This window comes from Anser anser, assembly GCF_964211835.1.
Source record: "Anser anser genome assembly, chromosome: 6".
Taxonomy (NCBI): Eukaryota; Metazoa; Chordata; class Aves; order Anseriformes; family Anatidae; genus Anser; species Anser anser.
In genome coordinates, this window is record NC_139726.1 from 16278315 (window position 1) to 16301577 (window position 23263).

The 23263-nt window shown below is 41.1% G+C and overlaps 1 protein-coding gene across 29 annotated transcripts in view; it reads left to right on the forward strand.

The window, feature by feature from the left end:
- The window catches only part of KALRN (kalirin RhoGEF kinase), a 502153-nt gene that overhangs the window by 320717 nt on the left and 158173 nt on the right, over positions 1-23263 (forward strand). For 27 of the 29 annotated variants that reach the window (XR_014586048.1, XR_014586049.1, XR_014586050.1 and 24 more), the window contains 5 exons: positions 4902-5097; positions 10832-10998; positions 16515-16634; positions 19452-19670; positions 22919-23068. Coding sequence is in view for 24 of the 29 variants with exons in the window: in XM_083841888.1 (XP_083698014.1) it covers positions 4902-5097; positions 10832-10998; positions 16515-16634; positions 19452-19670; positions 22919-23068 (852 nt within the window). In the remaining 5 variants the exon portion in view is untranslated. The remainder of the gene's footprint in view (positions 1-4901; positions 5098-10831; positions 10999-16514; positions 16635-19451; positions 19671-22918; positions 23069-23263) is intronic. The other 2 variants (XM_083841899.1, XM_083841872.1) reach the window with 1 other exon arrangement.

The window sequence follows — 23263 nt, forward strand, 5'->3', positions numbered from 1 at the left end:
AATCCAGGAAGCAGCAAAAGCAGCGGTTTTGCAGCAATAGGAATTTGGGTATATGAAGTTGCTGCTTTAGGAGGATGCCTGCCTAAAAAATATGTGGTCTAGACTGTGGTTGCTGTGTCTGCACAAAACACAGACCTGGCTGATGTAGTCTGTATATCTGTTATGGTCTTGTGATAGTGGAGTTCAGCACAAACCCGGTATTTGCTCACATGCTGAAGTGAACTCCTGAGCTGTCCCTGCTGCTCTGATGTGGATATCTCAGGTAGCTCATTTAACGCTAGCTTGGGTTCTCTACCTGCATCATTTCTCCTCCCGTTATCATGACAGCAGGAGAATCTATTTCAGATGAAGAAAAAAGGATCATGCTTTCCATGCTCGTTGTCAATATACAGGTCTGTTATGTCTTTCTCTCTCATTTACACTCTGGGGTCATTTGACCTCCCTGTATTGCTTCGGACCTGTTTCTTGGCCACCAACCTTATACGACGTGCAAGGAAGGAGTGTGGCTCCTTCCCGAGTCAGCTGGAGAGTGGCTGACAGTGAGGTATGCATCTAGCTTTCCTTTGAGCAGTGTGAGTGCTTTGGGATGCCTGCCACTTTTGCTATGCCTGTGCACTGCCGCTGTTGCTGCTCTCATGACCCTCCTGCTTTGGTGCAATTTCTCTCTCATGCCACAGCAGAATGGAGCAGAGCTCAGGGCTTCTCTCGTGGCAGCGCTCTTCTTCTTTCAGGGCATGTGAAGGATGCTAAGGTCTGTTTAGAATCACAAACACTGTGAAGGAAAATGAATAAACATAAGAAGTGCCATCAGTTCTTCCCACCAAAAATCCAATAGATGAACAGAACAAACTCTAATCAGCCATTCTTCTGGGTCAAAAGGGAATTAAACAAGTTCATGGCCAAGCGAGCCTCGTTTATGAGACAGTTCCTGACATAGGCTCAGTGTAATTGGCTCATACCACGGTTCAAGAGATAGTATAGTTTCATCTTGTGTAGTCCCAAGATGTCTGACCTATTCTGTGAAAGCATCCAAGGTCCGTTTTTTTAGACTTGAAAAATATACATCTGTAGTTAACAGAGCTGCCTAATTACAGCCTCTTCCTAAAGAAAAATAAATTTTCCCTATACCCAAGTCAATCTAGCTAGGCACTCAGACTCTGGGACCATTTCCAAATGGTCCAGTTTGAAATACAGAAACTGCTGGGATTTTGAGGCATTGGCTGTACAGACAGGAAAGGAAGTGTCTTAATGAGATATGCCAAGCAGCACAGTCTCTGGGATAGGGCACCAGATTGGGACTCAGGAAACCTGGGTTGTTATCACAGCTCTGCTATTGCTTCTTTGCCTCCGTGTGCTTTAGATCCCCTTCTAGCCATCTGCTTGTCTCAGTTACTCAGAGCAACGTACCCAACCTTCCTGTGCACACACGTCGCCGGAGGAGCTTGATGATGTTCCACCTCTCGCTGTCTGACTCCTTCCTCTCCTCCCCTAACCCAGCACATGGGATAATTAGCACTGCTTCCCCAGCTCCCACTCGGAGACAGCTCCCCTCCTTCCTTCCTCCTCCCCGCTGCCTGTGGCTGAACTAAGGAGCCTTGCTGGACCTGACTGATCGTCCAGAGCCTCTCAGGTGCAGACAGAGCTCCAGCTCGTGGCCCCGACAGCACAACATGGAGCCCCCGGTCTGGCCTTGCAGCCTGAGGAGCTTACCAGCTCGTGTCCTGGCTGCCTGTACTGTCCTTTCCTCCACCTGCAACCAGTGATTTGAACTGGGGAATGTGGATAATGGAGCATGAACCCCTCAGAGCCTTGCAGTGGATAGCAGGGCATGTAGATATCCACGTGCAGCTCCTTTCTGTGCTAGGAGCCTGGTGAAAGCTGGCTGCTGACGTGAGCATCAGGAGCACGGGTTGCCTGGGAGGCAATCCCTCTCCCGAGTGCCTGTAGATGCCTCTCTGCTGTTCACCTGTCTTGGGTGCTCAGGGACAAAAGCCAGTGCAGTCAGGAACAGCCATTTTCCTGTGCATGAGTGGAAATTGTTGTGGAATTAATGATAAAATCAGTGCTGCTCAGTGTCCCTTCTCCTGCAAGTGGAAAAGTTGCTAAGAGAAATGGTATCACAGCAGAGAGGCTAAGCCAGGCACCTGTGTAGTAGTGCTGGCTCCCAGCCTACTTGAAGATGTGGGACTATCTGTTGATTCGTTTATAAGTCCATCCTCAACTTCCCTGGCAGTCCAACCCTCAGAAAGATTTGTATTTGCCTGTCCTGGAGATGATGTCCAGAGACATAAGCACATGGAAAGAGATGGGTTTGATCAGTATCCCCATATTGTAGCATGGCTGTAAGAGCAAACTATTGTAACACGTTCCTTGACTGTTTTAATCTTTTGTATTGCTGTCACTTACAAATGCTTTTAGACATCTTCCTGAGTGCATATACATGGGAATGCTTACAGGGAATTGGGAAGTACTTTGCAAGCCCCTGCAAAATTTCAAGTGATTGTTTTAGCAGCCTTACACTCAATGCAATGAATTTGAACAGACAATATTTTTAATACCTCATTAAAATAAAATAAAAAATCCTTTGGTTTGTTTATATCGCTACTAAATCCTACAAGCAGAAGGGACATTGCACTGAACTGTAAATGTTATTGTCATGACTGTAGGAACCTGTGCGTACTCTAAATTCGTTCCATTTTTCACATTGAAACAAGGTCAAGGCTACCTCAGTTCTGATTGCTGTTAGCCAAGGATCTTTCTCTAAAGTCAATGTATCTAGTAAAACCCTTCTCCAACATCTACTCCAACCGTTCCTCCATAGCTGTTAAATCTGCCAAGAAGCCTCCACAGTCCAGGGACCCCAGCTATAAAATATAAATGAATCAGAGGCTGCTGGAATCAGGAATGGGGCCAAAGAGACTGTAGAGATAGTTGTTATTTAAAGGTAATTGAGTGAAATGGGTGAAGGAAAAAGCTGAAGAAAAATAGAAGCTCCTAAGAATGTTCACACTCTGCCTTCCACCCTGCAGCTGAGATCCCAGGTTCTCGGTTGAGTAAATCTGCTTTTTTGCTTCTCTCAAACAAGAGCCTTGAAATTGTGCTTATGTTTTCCCATCTGATGCGAAGCTCCCATCCATGCTAATGTGAGAGGGGCTGAAAGCCGGTCCTTTTGGGTTCCCTTCCAGTGCCTGTGTTGGATTTAATGTTATGCTTTCTGGAAAGGAAAACCAAGTGGAAAATTTTGAATCTTGGCTACTTGAGAAGCTAAGCATCTCGCTGCACACAGGCACTGAAGAATGCTTTTAGTGAGAAACAGAGAACCTCTCACTACATGATAACATGCTCAAGTGTGAATTTAGATACCTATTTTTAGCTCTCCTGGCTCTAGCTATAAGGAGCTGACCAATGAATGTGAATTCAGGCATATATTTAGCAGTTTTGAAATACTTTAAACAATTATATGCTGCACAGTACTAGCCTATGTGTGTGATTTAATTCCCATTCCCCTTGTCCCACTTCCCTCATTCATTGTCACTAGCACATTCCCTCTTTTAGTAGCAGAGTCAAGTTTGAAGGGAGGCTGTGCTGTCTGAGTGGGGGTAGAGCTTGCATTAATTGTAGAGGCAAAACCAGAGCAGGACTTTGATATTGGTTGGCTACTTGTGAGCTAAAATGTAAAACACAGAAGATATAGTAAATAGACTGCTAGAATCATCAGTCTGCCTGTTTAAATTAGGAAGCAGAGAAAGCAACAGAAGATTTTGCCTGTTCCCATGAGTTATTGGCAGGTAACATTGGTGTTTGGCAAGAACTGGGTCCTGCCTGTGATGCTACTGGTGTTTCACCCAGCCCTCGAGTGTGATGTGTCTGTGCTGCGCTTTCACCATCTGTAAAAATGTGTTCATAGAACCATAGAATATCCCGAGTTGGAAGGGACTGACAAGGATCATCAAGTCCGACTCCTGGGTCTGCACAGGACCACCCAAAAATCAGACCCAGTGTCTGAAAGCATTGTCCAAATGCTTCTTGAACTCCATCAGGCTGTGACCACTGCTCTGGGGTTATTATTTATATTAATTCCCCAGTATGAAATCTTTGAGATTCATAGAAGGAAGTTTATACGAGGCCTGTTCCCACTCCAGTTAGCAGAAAGACCCTTAAAAAAACAAAGTCCCTGAAAGCACAGACTGAAACAACTGCACAGCCAGTGCTGTGGGGTTAACTCCCCAATTTCATAATAAAATATTAGGTGTCACGATGCATTTTCTATGAACAACAGGTAGATACTGTTCACAATGCATTATATCAATATATAATTTATAATATATAAATCATAGTAACATAATATTATAATCTGCAAATGCATTATTTATCCTTGTTTTAGAGCTTAATGGAAGCATCTTATAATTTAAATTCTATGAAGAAAAAGAATAAACAATAATAATAAAAAATATTCCCATCTGTAGTATGTAACATATAGGGTGCTACAAAAAGTTTTTAGAAACATTCAGGCAGTTTTGGGATTATGTAATCACAGGTGTCAATTTTTTTTTGCAATTCTGTCAGCATTATTTCTTAATTTAAATTTGAATTTATTCATAAGCACCATCACCACCACCCATGTGAATACAGTGAGTCTTCTCTTACAGTGGAATGTGGAAGGGAAAAAGAAGTTGTCAGATTTCTCGTTGGACTGATCGTCTTTTCGTGGATCCTTACCTAAGTAAAATGTTAATTGTGACCATTAAATGGGCAGAATCTAGAGTGTATTGAGGCTGTGGTTTGGGGGGTTTCTGGATCACAGTCAAAATGTGAAGTCTTTCAGTGATCCGTACACAGTTTGAAAGTAAGATTTTTCATTGCTCTTGAGTGCTTATGGTGTCTATCTTCTGCCCATTAAGGTTACAGCGGAGTTAGATGCCTGGAATGAAGATCTGCTGAGACAAATGAATGATTTCAATACTGAAGACCTCACTCTGGCTGAGCAACGTTTGCAGCGTCACACTGAGCGGAAATTGGCCATGAACAACATGACCTTTGAAGTCATCCAACAAGGGCAAGATTTACACCAATACATCATGGAGGTCCAGGCTTCAGGTCAGCAGAAAAATTTGTTCTCTGTTTTATATGAGAAGAAACAAAAGAAACCAAGAAAAAAAATCCTGCATATCAAACTAAAGTACCCCACTACATACAAAATACATCAACTTTTAACATGAGCCACTCTGGCCTGTAGCTGTCTCTCCACAACCAGAACTGTTCCATAAGTTTGGGGAATTTTTGGATTCAGGATTTTATGTCAGAAATTGCCGTTTCTTTGAAACCAAAACTCAGGGTGAAAGTAAAGCTGACTTTCAAGTTCCATTTGGAAACTTTTAAAACTGCAGGATGGAGGTTGTTGTCAGCTCCAACGTGGAGGGAGAGGAGAGGGCAAGACACATTGCACGGGTAAGGACACTTGTCCTTGCACCAACTCCAGAACAGGCACTGCAGGGGGTCATGAGTTATGAATATTTGAGCTGGCCAGTCTGACCTCAGGTCTGGATAAATTCTAGCTGCTCTAGACTCCTAAGCTCATAAACCTTTCTGCAACTAGATTTTATCCAGAGACAAGCTGACCAGATGTGCTGGCTCAGTTCTCCTCAGGCTTGAGTACCCCTTCCCTGTGCCATGTTTCTGGGTGCAGACATGCCCGGAGGAGAGAGAGAGGTGGGGGGAGAGAGGAGCTAGTTATCCAGAAGCCCTCTGGAAAAGAATCCAAATATGAGAGCCTTGAAATGTATCATGGAATTGAATTCTTGTTTTCAGCCAGCTCCAATTGGAATTATTTTGTGTATAACAAGTCAATATGATAAACGATACTGGAATTTTCCTTTTCGATGTGCACTTGAAAGTTAAAGATAACGACTTGGATGCAAAAAACCTTTGGCATGTGCTCTGAAATGACAGACTTGATTCATGTTGATTGGGAGTCTGTCTGGTACTTCTACTCTGCTTCTCAGCAGTAAGATTCTGTTTCCAAGACATCCTATGAATCAGGATTTTTGTATCCTTGCATTCTGCATTTGGAAAAAGAGTGTTGTAATTCAAATTAATGACTGCATAAAGCCCAGAAGTGAATGTTACTTGCAAAGTGTTTTAACCTTCTTGAATGTCTGGAAAGAGTGCAAAGCAAGAGCGATTCCTGTTCTTTCCCTCCCCATATGCACTTTCAAAAGAAAAAAAGAAAAAAAAAAGATTTTTATGGTTTTATTCTTTGGCAAACATTTTACCCTTAGGCACCCACCTTTAAAAAAAAAAAATCTGGCAGTATTCAGCCTGATTTGGCAGGCTGCACTCAACAGAGGCTTAGAGATTGCTACAAGAGTATGTTGTGAACTAGACAAGCCGGTGCATCGTGTGAACCATGTGTGTGAGCTTGTAGGAGATCTGCCCACACTGTGTCTGGCCCTGTGCTTCAGCACCCTTGCTTTCTGGGATAGCAAATTAGTCCTAATACATCAGTTAGTATGCTTTTTTTTTTCTTTTGGTACATCATCTTGGAAGTATCTTAATACAAGTAGGAATCTGTGGGAGGTACAGAATATGATCCAGAACAGAGAACAGTCAGGAGTCTCAGGGACTGCTTTTTTTTTTTTTTTTTTTTTTTTTTATTGCAGACAAAAGATCAACAGCTAAATTAAGTGACTTTTAAAATGCTTTTATAAGATTATCTAAGATCTCTTTCTATAAAGCCTACCTGATAAAAATCCATTGCTCCCAAAGGCAAGGAAATGGAACTCTCATGGGGATGCAGAGTAACTGTAGTTAATCAAAGGTAACGGTCATGTCTGCCTTGCACAGAATGCTAAATGATGGGAGAATGGCAAAATAAGGGAGAGAGATTGCTCCTGGGACCCTACTGTTTCTTATTTTAATAAAGGAAAGCTCTAGTCCATAAAAAATTCATTTAATTTTACTCCCTCTTGCTGAATCCTATATCACAGTCACTCAGTGCATAAGTTAAGGGATGATTGTTCTTACTGTCAGAGCTGTGAACTTGTAGGGGTTCTGGGAAATCAGCTGCCATTGCTGCTTCCCATCGTACAGTGTCACCACTGCTACAATCAAAATTCAGCTATAGCCATAGAAGTTAAAACAAACAAACAAAAAAAAAATAGTGATTTTTCAGGGACATTCCACCTAATCAGGCACTCTTAATTGCCTGAGGTTTCTTCCCTTCCATACAGTTATCTTTCAGTTTTATTCATTTTAATGTGTCACACAGGAACCAGATTCAATTTTGATCATTCTGGAGTTTGTCTTGGAGGTCCTTAAGCTAGTAAGTCTGTCAGATAAAATTACATCCAGGTTTTTCCAAGCATGACGCCTTTTCAACTTGGAAATCTTGGGCAGGTACATAAAGGTTTTAGACATTTGCCCACGAGTTTTGCACGTCTCATGCATATTTGGAGCAGTGATTCTCAGGCTGTGGAGTACCTGGAATTCTTTATGAACGCTGTGGTGTGGGTACAGTAAATCCAGTTGTCCTGTAATGGACCATGTCAGAATCCATGCAGATATTCAGGGCATCCATGTATGTGCCACATCTGTGCAAGTCCACTACTTCCAAAACACCATACAGCACAGGGTTATGTCCCGTGTTTCCTTCCACTAGTCCAGCACATGTGGATGAGCCTGCTTTGGATTAGCCTGTTTTTCACAACAAGAATTATAACTCTTTGAATGTTAAAAAACTCTTTTGAAACTCAAAGAAATGTTTGTTTTCATTAGGGAATATGTAAGATCTGGAAGTCAAGTTGTGTTTTCTGAAATTTAGCAGTACTTTCAAACTGTCTTCCTGTCTGACTAATACCAGTGTCCTTCAGGAAAGAGGTTTGCATTAGAGAATGTTGCAACAGTATTCTCAAGAAGACTGGACTTCTTAATGACCCATCACTTTTTATTTCAATGAGCCTATCTTCTGGTTTTTCCAGTTTGATTGCAGCTCTATACTGATAACAAAGGATCCCCTGATTAAAGAGGATCTGTGTGCAAAAATTTGTGCAAAAACTCTCAAAAATTGATGCTGATTTTTGGGTGTCTATCTTGATAAATTAAAAGAGCCTGGTGTTTCCAGCAGAGGCAGCTTGGAGATTTTTGAGAGTTTAGGATCACAGTTCATGGGTGGTTTAACACTTCACCCCAAGTGGCAGTGACGACACATTCATGTCGTTCATTATCATATGTCCCTCAGTCATTCTGCTTCTAGGTACTAAAAGCAGCGACACTCTGATAGCTGATTAATTGACTGCACATGTTTATTTTGTTATTAAAGTCCATTTGCATTGCTAATATCATTGTCACCACGAGCACCATGGTCAGGTGTCACTCAAGGTTTACAGAGATAGCTTTTTATGTGTTAGAAGCAATTTCTCTAAGCCAAGCCTGAAATACACTGAAAAACTGATGTCAGGGTAATTTACACAATCACTGCCTGTTATATGGAAAATTCAAAGCCCTTTTGTGTCCCGGGTGTCAAACTAACATAATTCATGTCTTTTCCCAGCATTGCATTGCTTAAAAGGGAAATGCAAATCTGTTTCTTTTTGGCTATGATGTCATTTTTGGGGTAGAAAATAGATATGATAAAAAGAGGACACTGCGCTGTCCTGTTACAGGCTTGTAACAGTTTGGTCTAAGAAGCAGGTTTAGAGGAGCTTCAGAAGAGATTTGTATAGGTCAAACACGATACTCCTTCCTTACACTGAATAGTACACCACGCTGCAAATAGCTCAGCCGTAACTCATGTACGTCTTGTAGGATGCTGGCCAATGTGGGTACTCTTTTTTGTAAATATCTTTTAAAAAAACATTTAAATTCATTATCCTTCACTTGATATCTGCTGCAATGGTTGGGACATGAGGAAAAAAAATGGCAACCGAGTTCAGTTTTATCAGAAAATCAGCTGTGCTTTCCTGTCTATCAAAACACAATGTAAAGATTTTATGTATGAAATTATTCTGAAAGCAAAGCTTTCCAATTTGCAAACCAATCTTTGAGAAGAATAAGTGCTCTCGCTGCGTGCGCTGGCGTGGCAGAATAAATCTGTGTGACATATGACAAGCAAGAAAGGGCAGATCATTCATCATGGGGAGTGCTGGCTGCCCTTGGATAGCATCCCAGTCAGTTCACTGGTTGCTGCTGATGAGTTAGCACAATCAAAACCATACCAGCTGAGTGTGCACGAAGGAAAACCGTGCATTTAATATCTTATAGGTATGGTGAAGTCAAGCGTATGAAAAGCCCATCATGTCCTAAGGATACAGAGCCATATGCAGGCTAATTGTAACAACGATGCCTCATGTCTGGCATTTGAAAGGAACTTCACTCCTAAGAATAGAAGCATATATTAAATTTCCAGGTCTTAAATGAGAAGCCAGGGGCCATTCCACTTTATTTGGTAATGAAGAAACTGTTTTGTTTTGGCCGGGAAAGGGAATAAGCCAATCCCTTGCATTCCCATGTGCTTTTTTTCTGATAAAACCAGAAACCAGGAAAAAGAGGATAGAGTCAATCATAAGGTCATATTTATTTTGTGTACTGTCCTCTGTGGATACCACTGTGAGAGAGAATGAAAGTCACGAGTCTCTGAGGAGGATAAAGGGGAAAGAGAATAAATCTTTCTAAATGGATTTAAAAAATTATGTCCAGCCATTGTACAGAAGCTTCTAATTAACACATTTCATTTTTAATGTCCTAATATTCCATGGAATCAAATGGCTTTGGAGAAAAGTGTAGTGTTTTCTCAGCATTACAGCAATTTGATTATTTTCCTATTAGGTTCCTGATCCTCCCTGTACTGAGGCCAGTGGCAAAATTCCAATAGACCTCAATAAGGGAAGAGTCGGGTCTTTATTAGTTTATAAGGGATTACAGTAATGTAGGATGACATCATAACTCTTCCGGGCCAAACTTTCCCAATTACACTTGTAACATACTCACCAATGCTATCATACCAGTGTAATAAAGAAGGAAGATGTGACGCTCTGTGTTTGTATTTCATAAAACCACCACTCGCAAGGCCCATAGGGTCACAAGAAAATTCAGGAGGTGGGAAGGGTCCTCAGGAGGTCTCTCTTTCAACCTCTGATCAAATCAGGGTCAGCTGTGAGATCAGGCCAGGTCATTCGGGTGTTTATCCTTTTCATGCAAGATGCAAGGAACAGAAAATGTGGTACTAGGCCACCTTTTTTATCTGGTATGTGAGGAGTGGATGAAAGTCACTCTGTGAAATAATTCTGAATGAACTACAGGTTGGTTTAAGCTAAATTGTTGTTAATGATCCCCTGAAGTGCTCAGATGGAAAAGTTGTTTGCCCTGTGGAGTTCCAAGTACTCATGGCACTATTGTAAATCTGGTGACTAGAATTTACTTTATTTCACTTTTCTATTTTCTTCCACTTCTGTTTTCCTCTTCTAAGTTCTTTTCAACATGCGTTTGTAAAGTATAAGTTAATGATTTACTGTGATGAAGGGAGATTTTTTTCTGCCTTTTTTTTTAATTTGATGTTCGTGCAAGTTTTTGAGCAAAGCTATGGTTAAATCATGTTCTGCTAGTCAAATGCTGAGGGGTGAGATGAGCAATGATCACAAGAGAAACACTATTTTGTAGAAGAGACGTAGTGGTGCAGAATAAGTAACTGGACAAGCCAAATACTGATGGTGAGAGTGTTCAGTGAGAAGGAGTTACTGAACGAGTTACAAATCAATGTGTTAGGTGGCAAAAAATGTTTGTGCAACTATAATTGCAGATAAGTGCAATGATCTCTCTGCATGTTGTTCTGTTGTAGGCATTGAGCTGATCTGTGAAAAGGATATTGATCTTGCAACACAAGTTCAAGAGCTGCTGGAATTCCTTCACGAGAAACAGCATGAGCTGGAGCTTAATGCTGACCAAACTCACAAGAGGTTGGAGCAGTGCCTACAGCTTCGGCACCTACAGGCTGAGGTCAAGCAGGTGAGAGTTTTTAACCATGCTGCAGGGTCTTAAATGGGTTTTCAACCATTACAGCACATGCTAAACCATTATCTGCCAAGTCACACACCTTTAGGTGGACAATCTTAATCCCTTTTTCCTTAGCAGTACTTAATTTGCTGACAGATTGCATCATGACCTTTTACAAATAATGAAGGGCTCTGTTCCTTATACTGCGCGTATGTGAGGCTTCATGAATAGTTATGGGAACTCCATGCAGAACGGACGCCCTGTCTTCTCAACTGGAGTGTGCCTCAAAGCCTGTATTCTGGGAGTACAATGATTTCATTTGGGATCCAGACTGAAGTTATTACAGAGAATTGGCCCAAAGCAAAGGATAATTGAGCAGTGATGTCTAAGCATGGCATTACAGTAGTTTCACTTTTTGTTATTGCTACACATCTGTTGACCTGCAGGAACCTTTAAAATCTTCTGGGTCAGATAAAAACTTCAATCTGTGGTCTCTATCCTAGGATTTGCTTAACCATCTTGGTATTGTTATATTGCTTTTCCTCCAGATTTCATTCTAGCTTAGGCAATCATGTTCTGCCTCCCTTGTTTCCCTCCCTAATATTTCATTTGGATACCTCACATTTCTCTGTTTTCTTGTGCTTTCAAAGCCCACTTTGATTTGAATATTTTGCAACCGTAATTGAAACTAGCATGGAACTCTCCTGAATTTTGATTTTAAAAATGTAGTTGATTTGTGTTTGTGATAAATTCAAGGGACCCACCTCATAAAGCTCCAGAGCTCTACAGCGTACTTCGGCTTTCTTCTTAAGAAGAGACCCTGTGATATTCATAGTCACCATGTTAATGTGCAGAAAATCCTTTTTTCCATAGGTTCTAAAAGTTTGCTATACACTATTTAATAGCTAAATACTAAAATAATAAACTGGAGCCATGCAGTGGCAGTGCAGCACTCTCTGCAGGTACTTTATGTTACTTGCCTCACTGTCAAGTATCTGCTGGGCTTTACTATTCTACAAATCAAAATCTAACCAAAGGAAGTGGTTTTAGGACTGAACTGTCTAATGCTTACTGTTAGAGAACATACAGCTGCCTTGAATTAGTATTTTCTTAACATAGCTTGGGACTATCCGAGTCTTTATTACTGTGACCTTTCACCAAACCAATAGTGAAGAATCATTTTATTTGTTCAGTTGAATGCTAAGGACTCCTTTGCTTATTAACCTATAAATTACCACAGCTACAGTTTCTCTTGAAAAGAGCCAAGTTAAAATATATCTGTGCCCTATCTGTTTGGTTTCCTGTAGATGAGTCATATTCCCAACCATTTAGTGAAACTGGGAAATATATTGATTTTGGCTTGTAGCTCATCTCCAGTCTGGTCCAAATTTCCTTCACTTTCATTTTAATGCATCTGAGACGATGGATGATCTCATTACCAAATTGCACTCACTCTTGCAAATCAGTTGAGATTTGGTTGCCACAAGACACCTACTGTAGCGGTGGTTAACTTCTGCTGACATAGTAAAATTGGTCAAGACTGCTACGTGTACATGTGTTTGCATTTTGATGTAATGGCTCATGGAAATACAAAGTCTTTTAACTGTCTCTATCTATTTAAGTCTCATTTAGGAGGGGTTTCTGCTTTAAATCATATGCACCAAGGGTTCGAATGCCAAGACAATGAATCAAAGTTTGAGGCCATTAAAGCAGAACAATTCAAAGTGAGATGTTCTGTGAACTGCTTTAGAGTGGAAATAGTATAGATCAGTGATGCACAAACTATTTGTTATTTAGAAATACCCTTCCCAAGACTGATTTCCCCACACTTTCCCCACACATTTCCAACAGAAAATACAGAGCTTGGATTGCTTACATAAAAGTAATAGTAGAATAGAGTTGTGGAGATCAATTTGAAAAACAAACCCTCTAATGCTGTGCTTGCAGATATTTGGCTTCCAAAACCCCTTGCTTCTTGTCTGTGGGTTTTACTTCTTTTTTGATGTGTTAAACTTCCTGTAATATAGCCCCAGATATTGTCACAGTGTCCCACTATACTTACTTACCAGGTTGTTTTTAAGTGAATTTTGGATATATTTTTTTTCACATGCCCATTATTCATCCACTTTTGCTATTTTGGCATTAGATTTGCTTCCAGGTGGATATGCCCAAAGGATGATGGAAACCAGTCATTTGAGGGATATTGAATGCACTTCTTTTTTTGTTGTGGGGTTGGGTTTCTTGTTGTTGTTGTTTTTTTCCCCATGCAAATATGTCACAAAGTTCCTGGAAACTGGAGTACAGTTTTGAACATGGCTGAAATTTACCAGAAGGTGTCCCTGCTGGTGGTGGTGTATTTCGTGGTAAAAGCCTCTTAAAGAATCTTCAGAGGGACCAGAGATGTAAAAGGTTCTCTTACATTATTTTGCCTTTTAAACTTAAAAGTCTGTTCCAACCTAATTTGACTTGTATCATTATCAAGGCCTTAAAGTCTTTTTTAGGAACATCAAGAGAAGAGTTCTGACTAAAGTAAACCAGCAGACAGACTCACTACAGGACGCAGAACTCTTGTTCCTTAAGGAAGGTTGCACATGAGGTGCCTCCCCTTATTTTTTTATCCTGTAAGTTCTGATGCTGTGCTCAGTGAAGATGTCAGAATTTCAGGGTATGAATCTTATAAGAATTTGGAACTATTATTTAATTAAGGTGGAGCCTTATCCAGAAGCAGTCTGTTTTATTAGAGACGCAAGTGGGAATTGTTTCAGAACTGTGGTGGTTGCCGTGTTAGAGAACCCATGCCTTGAAGTTGTCCGCCAGGAAGACGTGGCTTTTATGTAAGTCACTGTTAATGCATTTCTGCTTCTCCATTGTAAAGAAAATGGTTAGGCTTTTTTAAAGAGTCTTTGGAGATTTATTTAACTCCAGGATTATTTAATCACTGCTTCTACAAAGTTGATAAAATCTGTGATTTGTAGGATGTGTCTGTTTAAAACCATGCTTAAATAATTGGCTTGTCTGTGCATTCCTAGATAGTAGTGAATCTATTAATACATGCAACGACCAGAGAAGCGTCTTGGTGCTGTAATAGCAGCTTCTATATTTATTTTAATGAAAAGGTATGAAGCGCCATATAAGTTCTTGTTAACCAGATACAAATGTGTAAATGCTCTCTCTCAGTCATTTCACAGTCTACTTCCAAACCAGAGGCACAATTAAAAGCTCTGCAGGTGATCAGATTTTGCACTTAGACTTAAGGAAGCTTTAGATATGCCACAAAATGTTTTCTTTCTATGTGAACCACACGCACGCAAAAAGAGGAAAAAATAACAGAAAAACATTGTTTTGGAAAAAGCTGATACAATCCCAGATGAGGTCCTGACATTTAAGTGTTGGACTTTTGGAGGTAGAACGGGGTTGTTTAAGTTCTTTCAAGCAAAATCTGCTGGGGTTTGGGTGCTCACTGGGCCTGGAAGAGGGAGCGCGTGGTCCCCCAGTGAGTGTCTGAACCCACTTTCTGGGGGAAGGAAGTGGGGGACACAACAGGGAGTGGCAGCAGCCTTGATCAAGAAGAGCTCTGAGAGACTGTCAGGATGGAGAACCAAAGATCCTGACCCAGAGTACTTCATTCTGCAAATTACTGGTTTAACGAGACAGTTGTAAAGAGGGATCTGCACATCCATTAACACTGGAGGAAACCTTGCTGCTTTCAGTTGCATAGTCCCTCTTCCTCCTTACTCAAACTTGTTGTCTATTAGCTTTTTACTAGTTTAGTTTCTTTTTTAAGACTGAGGCTTCCAGTGTGGGTTTTGTGTTTGTTTTGTTTTGTTTTTTGACTTTTTGGAAACTTAGATGTTTATATAAAATCTGCACCAAAATCTCTATGACAAGTTTTGAAAATTTCAGATCAAATGAAAGCTGTTGCCCAGAGAACCCCGTCACGCCCTGATTCTATTGCTTGGGGGGAAAAAAAACAAAAAACAAAAAAAACCAATTCAGTTGTTGCATTTTTAGCATACAGACTCAGTGTTTTTTACACTCTAAACGGCCCAAGCCAGGATATATCTCAATATATCAAATGTGAAATAATGCGTTGCTTTATGATATACTCACCTCAACCCTTTTCCAGACACAGCCATCTTTTGGTTAACTTCAGCTTTTGGTACCATGTAGTGGGTAATAATGTAGCTTTCTTCTCTGATGGATTATAGAAAATGCCAGCCAAAAAGATTGCCATATGATAACCTGATTTCTTTTCCTTTAAATCTTTGTTGCATTTCCCACAGGATCAATAATACCTGCTGATGAAAGACAGAAAGCTGACAAATGAAATCTTCCACACTGTTGTACTGAGCAGATGTAATTTCGTACAAATTAGGGTCAGATACATGTGTAAATGTTTCCTCTTTCTTTGTCCTAGGGAAAATTCATTTTTCTACCCCACAGGGAACTGAATGGCTACAAGTAGGGTGATACTTGATGCAGGGATAAAAAACAAAACAACAGAAAATCCCTGTTTCTTTCAGATGATTTAATGGATCACTTGGTGAAAATGATGGCACAAAAGGGAAATTACTGTGTAGAATATTGCAGCAAAGTCAATTTGGGAGCTTTGTAAAACACAAGCTAAATTTAGGGCAGTGCCTGGGCAGTCAGGATTTCCTGTGCATCTGTGAATTGAATTCAGCAACTTGCTGGCTTTATTGGAATAATTTGACACCCACACAGGTAGAAAATAGGCTTTGAGCCAACACAGCAGAGAACTTGCACATGCGTGTGGGTTGTTAATTTTCCAAAAACACGTCTTAAAATAGTAGAAAGTGTCACTGTTTAAATAAATAAATAAGAGCTTGATAGATTAATTACCTACATTTAGCATTTGATTCTGTAGTCATAACAGCATTCGTTGCATGTCTACAAATAATCTGAACATCCCTGAAGTACAGCCTCTTGACTAAATATAAAATGCAAGACATGGAGTTTCTTCCTAGCTCTGCATGCACCCAGAAACTCCAACTGCATCTTAACTACGTGCCAGATGAAACCAACTGCATCTTCTCCTTACCCCCAAGCTCTGACTTTTGCATGAAAGAAACACAAGCACGAAGGGAGGTGCAGCATGACCCAGCAAGGTCCATAATTCAAGGTGGAAATTCGAAAAAGAGAGAGATCTTTATGTTTAATTTCAAATATCCCTTATTATACTTCGTGGTTTTGCCCTGGGGTATTTGCACAGGAGAATATTCATTTTTGTGATCAGATCTTCAAAATGAAAGCTCTTTGCCATCTGAATATCCACATAAATATTTTGGGATTTGATTCCTTAATCAGTAGCTCCTGCAGTAAGATCTTTCCCTCTGACAATTTCTGTCATTGAGTCCTTATCTTAGGATTTCTTTCTGCTCACTGATTCAGCCTGAGACCATACTGGGCAAAGTACCTTTCTGTTGGTTAGGCTGAGCCATTGTTTGATAGCTGGCTACAGAAACCTTTGTATGGAAGCATCCTTTAAGCACATACTTTCTTTGCAGGTGCTTGGCTGGATCCGGAATGGTGAATCAATGCTGAATGCAAGCCTTGTCAATGCAAGCTCCCTCTCTGAAGCTGAGCAGCTCCAGCGAGAGCATGAACAATTTCAGCTGGCCATAGAGGTAATACAAATAAATTAACTTTGTTTCTTCATCCTAGCCGAACAGCATGCAAAGGTTATCTCTTGGGCATCAGTCGTTGCTTGCTTGAAGGAGGGGAAGGAGTAAAAATTTTAGAAAGTCAACCTACCATTAAACTCATAAAGCAGCTGGAGGTTAATAGTGAGATAAATTATTTATCATCTGCAGCTAATTCTTCTGCTGTCAAATATCAGCATTTCCATTCATGAAAATGACATTCACACATCTCCTGATAATTTCTTTAGTGAAAAACAATAGGATTAAAATTCACAAAGTGGTCTGAAAATGGTAGAGGTTCATGAAGTCAGATCATTTCAGAGCATTCATTTATGAATATCTTTGATTCTGGATAATGCTCTCACTTGTAATCTTTGATTCAGCGGCTCTGTTGTTGGTGGCAGAGGAGATATTCATTCAAACCCACATTCTCAAACACCTTTGGTTTAAGCAGGAGGGGTGATTCTTAAGAATTGCCTGCTGAACTGAGCTCGTGCCCCTGCTTGCGTGTGAGGAGCACGTCTTTGACGTGGCCCTTGAAAACCAATAGCGAGTCAACGCATTTGCCTCCCTCATGGTGTCAGGACATGGCAGGAGTAATAGCACATCCTCTGAGCTGCTGTGCTTTGGATAAGAAGTGGAAAGTTATCAACTCCCCTGAGTAGAGGACTTCAGAACTCATGGTTTGGCTCAGTTCTTTACGTACCCTTGCTATTATGAACACATCCTACGCTCACAGGGTGTGCTTGCTCCAATTATGTATAAGGAGGTACATTGCTTTCTTCTGTTCCTGCTTATCAAGGTGCATATGCTTCCCCAGTTTTCTGTGTTAATTGTTACCTTTTTACAAAGCAAAGAACAGGTTGGCAAATCACTTTCTGTGGTTTATATGTGTTTGAGGAAAAAGAAAAAAAGAGAAAAAAAAACACTTTATGAGAATAATATTCCCATAATGGAGATTTTAAAAGATGCCCAGCTTAGGGGGAAAAAACTGTCTTTATGTCTTCTGATAAACTTCAAAGCAGTCAGTATACATTATAGTGTGGCTAGTAAGTATAGAGTTTAAATCTTAGTAAATGACCTGTTTTGATCTAGCTCCGCTCACAGTAAGGAAGGAGCAGCTGCTGTAGCTCCTAAGGGAACAGAAAGAAGTTTTCTATCAATTCTGTATGAGCTGGCTGGTACCGAGCCGTGCTGACCACATCTTGGCAGCCATCACCAGGCGGCGGTGGGGGACAAGACACCCACCAGCTGTGTTATCACAGCTTGCTGCCATTGAGCGAGTGCTTGTATTTGGTGGTAAATGCAAATCACAGAGGGAGAAGAGGGTTACACCACAGTACGGGGAAAATAAGTTTTCAAAGGGAGAAAACACTAGATTAAATATTTAAAGTGTTTAAACCTCAATATGGGGAAGAGATCAGCAAAGCACGCAGGGCAGACAGTCCTCTAAAGGCACGCTAGATGTGAAATTGGTTTTCAGTTAAAGTCCTTTAAAGTCTATTTAAAACAAGTATTACGACTCTAACATCAGTAAAGCAGCTGGATATTACATTTAACCAGTTGTTCTTGAACATCTTCCTAAATGTTTCTGCCAAGTATTAATCCTTTTTTTTTTTTTTTTTTTTTGCTAATAGCTTTCTCTACATTGCATTATTCATCAATGTATTACCAGATGATTTCAAGCTTCTTTCCAGGTTCAAGGATTAGATCATAAATGTATCACATGGGAATTTGTCAGCAGCAGTTACAAATGGGATGCAGAACAGAGGAGTCTTCAGGAGATTTTAGGGCTTCTGTTCAGAAGATTAAAATCAAATATTGGGCTAAACCTGAACACAATTACTTGGGAGCTGGGAAAGGCCAGGGGCTATTTTCCCCTTAGTAACCTACAAAGGAAGGTGTAACCACCGTTTGGTTAACTGAGAGGCACAGATGCAGGCTGGGGAATGGGGCAGATATATCAGTCCTGCCTGCAACTGAGCCAACTGGGGAAACATGTGGAAAATAGCTTGACTCCCCTCCAAGTTCTGCCCTTAAAGGTAGCACAATATAGGTCCAATGTGAGTGTACTGTCTGAAACCTATCTTATTTGAACTGATATCTGTGGCATAGTTCATGCTGTTAAATATATATATATGGCTAAAGAAAAATCATCATAATGGGGAAGGTTTTTTTGTCCTCATGGTCCAAATAGTATTTTCAACATTTGTTGATGAAAGCCATTCCTAATATCTTTAATTTACGTGGTACAGCAGTGTTCCCTCTAAGGCAGCCTCATGTTTCCTGGCTTGACGCTTTGTATCCTGCAGACAGGACAATTGTATACCTGAGGAAAGCTGCTGATGCCAGCAAACTCTCTGGCAAGAGTCAAATCGGGGTGATTAGGCCCATAGTTTGCCAACTCTTTGGTGTTTGCTTTTGTGCCTGCAGACTGTGTAGGATGCAGTCAGCACTGAGTACAGGCAGGGTGGGAGCTCAGCATGGTAGCTGCCTGCACTGGGGCGGCCACAAGGGATCCACCAGGACTCTCTCCCTTGCCTCAGGTTGTTCCCCATGGGGCAGTAGCTGTCCGGTGGAGCTAGCCCATTGTGGCCGGTACTTGCTTGTCCCAAGCTTTAATAACCTTGTAAATGTGTGTGAATAACTGAAACTAAAATGCTTTGCGGAAAGTAACTGTTAACTGGAGATAACTCTAAAAATGTTTCACTCTCTCACATCTCCATGCTCACGCCTCGCTCCACCTTTCTACCATAAATCTGGCGCATCTGTACAACCTCTCTTTCCTCCCCTCATACACAGTCCCTGTTTCATGCCACTTCCTTACAGAAGACACACCAGAGTGCCCTGCAGGTCCAGCAGAAAGCCGAAGTGCTGCTGCAGGCTGGGCATTATGATGCCGATGCCATCAGAGAATGTGCTGAAAAGGTGGCCCTGCACTGGCAACAGCTGATGCTGAAGATGGAGGACAGGCTCAAACTGGTCAATGCTTCGGTGGCCTTCTATAAAACCTCTGAGCAGGTGAGCTGAACAGTGTCGTGTCCATTTCATGGCAGTTGCCTACAGTCTTGCATTTAGTTCCCAGTGTGTAGTGCAACGGTCTCAGTAAGATCACTGGTGCAATCTCTCTACTCCTTTAGGATGTTGAACTGTTCCAAATATCTGCTCCCTTTTCCTTGAGCAGTCCCAGAAATAGGAAGTGTGGCACTTTGGTCAACCCTGCTTGCCTCGAAAAGCTGCCTTTTGATACATTTGCATGTCTCCATCGACACACAAAGTGCAAACAAAGCTTTCTGTCACCTGAATAGGACCCACGTGTGTTCTCAGGTGCCCCCCAGCTAACAAACACCAATGTGATTGCACTCCACCCCATGACAGTGGTGGTACATGTGGGTTTTCTACTCTGATCCCAAGTGCAGAGGGTCTTTTACCAGCAAGGGATTATACAGCATTAACAACATTAACCAAAAGGATGATTTATCCAGTGGCATAGCAGGTTGAACTGGCCAAAACCATGTTTCAAACAGGCAGTTTGAATTATGCAGTAACTTTCATCTTAAAGTTTTTATTGAAACTGTGTGGAAACAATATAATTTTTGAGCTTTTTTTAATTGTCTCCTTCCCAAAGGGAAAAATTTCTGAAATCCTATCATCTTATTTTCAAGTCCTCATTATACCAGAGTTCATTTTGAGGAATATAAATCTGCATTTCTTTGAGAACTGCTTGCCATTAATTACTTATTATTTTGTGAGCAGCACTAGCCAGTGTTTTCAATAGTAGTAAAACACCACAATGCCAAAACAGATGCCAAGATACAAAGCGATTTCTCTGAAATCCATCTGCAGCACAGGTAATTATGGCAGTAACCATTATATGTTGACACAACTGTACCTCATTCCAGGAATCCATGAATTGTAAACCACATCCGGTTGGCTGCAGGTACAATAGGATCATTCATCTCTTGCATAAACAGGTGCAACTTCACTGTAGCTGGTGGTGAGAGTTAGTGTCATGGTATGGATACTCGAATGGCCTCATGTGATATAATTTACTGCAGCCAGGCAGCTTGTGTTAGCTGTAGGAACCTGCGGTTCTGTGAAAAGCAGCAATGATTTCCATTAAAATTTCTATTGTTATCACCACACAGTTAGTTCCTCTATCAGAGAACAGGCTTGGAAAGTTTTTTAGCACAGCTAAATATGTCATTATGGACCGAGATAATTTTTCCTAAACATCAAGGCTGTAGATGATCCTTGGGCCACTTTTTGTTGTCATTGTGTAATGCATTTATAAGATTGTTTAAAATAAATTAATTCCTTATAATTAATGTCCTTCCCTGTGAAGGGTTTACAGATTTACAGTCCCTGATGCACTCAGGATTGGAAAGAATTACTGCTGGTGGAGGACTGTGAGAAATGGAAGCCATTAAGGGATTCATTAGTGCTTTAGGCAGTCAAATGTGCTGGCCAAAATATGCATAGCCAGTCATTTATCAATTCCGTCTCTCTTCCTTTCTCCAAGTGATAGACAAGCGTACTGCAGTGCCCACCAGTTCATTCATGAGTGGTGTCTCTGCAGCAAATGTTTGGAGCAAACATCGCTCAGTCTTTAATGCTCATGAACTTGCTGCTGCAAGCAGTCTGTCATTCTCTCAGGCTGCAGGACTGATCTACAGCCCTTAGCAGTCTGGTCCCTGGCTGCATGACAGTGGATTGAGTAATTTACTGGATCCTGAGTTCTCTGAGTATCTACAAAAAACAGCTAAAAAGGTGGCCAGAGAGACTGTCACAACCAGCCAAACTTCTTCACGCCTGTCTTCCCCAATTCACTATGTTTGTGGTATAGCTGGTGGAGCCCTGGCTTTCATATTGTCCAGTTTCCCTCTGACTTCATCAACAGCCTGCTTCCTGATAATTTCTCTCATCCTCTTAACAGAGAGGTGATACCTGAATGTGCAGGAACCGTCTTTCTGCAAAGATGTGGACCCAAGGCAGTCCATCTACTTTGATTTTTTTTAAGTCACCAAACCCCAGTAGAGTACCAAAGTTCTCAAGAACCAACAAATAAAATAGAAATGCTTTTCTGTGCCTAAATAACACGTGGGACATTTGCTCTCCAGCAAGTGGTTGAGGGTGAGGGCTGGTTTGCATCCAAGCAAGGAACTGATTTCAGATTGTCAAATGCCTGGCAGCAGGTAGGTCAATCAGTTAACCTCATTTCACCAGTCTTAAAATGGATTTTGATGTGTTCAGGAATGGAGTTTTATGAAAATGACCTGTAATAGTGGAGGGACGATTGAGTGGTTCCGGAGTCTCTTCTAAACTATGCTCTTAAGCACGTGGGGTCCTCTGAATTATATCTTTGTTCATATAAAGATTGCAGGAGTGAGCAAGCAATGGGTGAGCATGGTTAGTCAGAACCCCAGCAATAACTGACTGGATGGATCTTCAGTAATCTTAGTAGTGGAGTGTGTAGGAACAGTCCTCTAGGAAAGAAGAGGAAAGCCCCCAGTGGTCAGGAAAGTTTAGGCAGTTTTTTCAGTGTCTGCACAAGGCACTGAGAGTCATTCTCAGGATCTGCAATGCAAAAGACTCAACCTTGTCCAAGGCTGCTGCACACACAATTTTCAGACTGTGCTGGTTTATTTGCCTTATTCCCTTCATTCAACCAAGATAGAAGATCCTTCAGTAAGCCCTGTACAGTGGAACACCTGCATCCACCTACCTTGTGACACTGATTTAATGTCTATTGGTATCCATAAGTCTTTACAAAAGCTGTATAGGGAGCAGCTAACATGCAGCTGAAGAGAATTAGTTCCAGCTTCAGAACTTGTTTCAGGAAAGTATTTAAGCATGTGTTTTTCTTTAAGTAAGTGCTAATTCCCTTGACTTCAGTGGGATTTAAACACATCTAAAGCACCCTTCTGGAATAGGGATTGTTTCCTGAATGATCCACGGGGGCCAGACTGACCCCTGCCTTGGTTATACCTTTTGAGCTTCCCCCCTGCTATGCGTTGGAAGAGAAGAAGGATTTATCACCCTTAAACCAGACGAATTGCATCCCAAACAGTAGAGATCCCTGTGGGCAAGAATAACTAATAGATCATTCTGTCCAGGGCCTGTTTCATACCTGGTTATCCTCCATGCCGTGGCCTACAGTCTAAAATATTTGGGTTTGAAATATTTTTGGTTTTTAGACTTTTTCTGAATATGTTCCTCCTCGTTATGATTGTGGATAACAAAGTTGTTTTGCTCTGGGCATGCTTCAGGTGTGCAGTGTATTAGAGAGCCTGGAGCAAGAATACAGACGGGATGAAGACTGGTGTGGAGGTCGAGATAAACTTGGACCAGCAGCTGAGATAGACCACGTCATCCCACTGATCAGCAAACATCTGGAGCAGAAGGAGGCTTTTCTCAAGGTCTCATTTTAGTTCTGTAATAAATCAGAAAAAAAAATCCCCATTAGGTAGTCAATTTAGGACACTGTTGGTAAGTTTAAGAGAAGGCTCTGAGGTGTAATTCCAGTTCAGATACTGGCTCTCTGTATAAGCCCTAGGCTAATTTCACACTGATATAATAGGAGTGATAAGCATTATCATCAATGTGTATCTCCA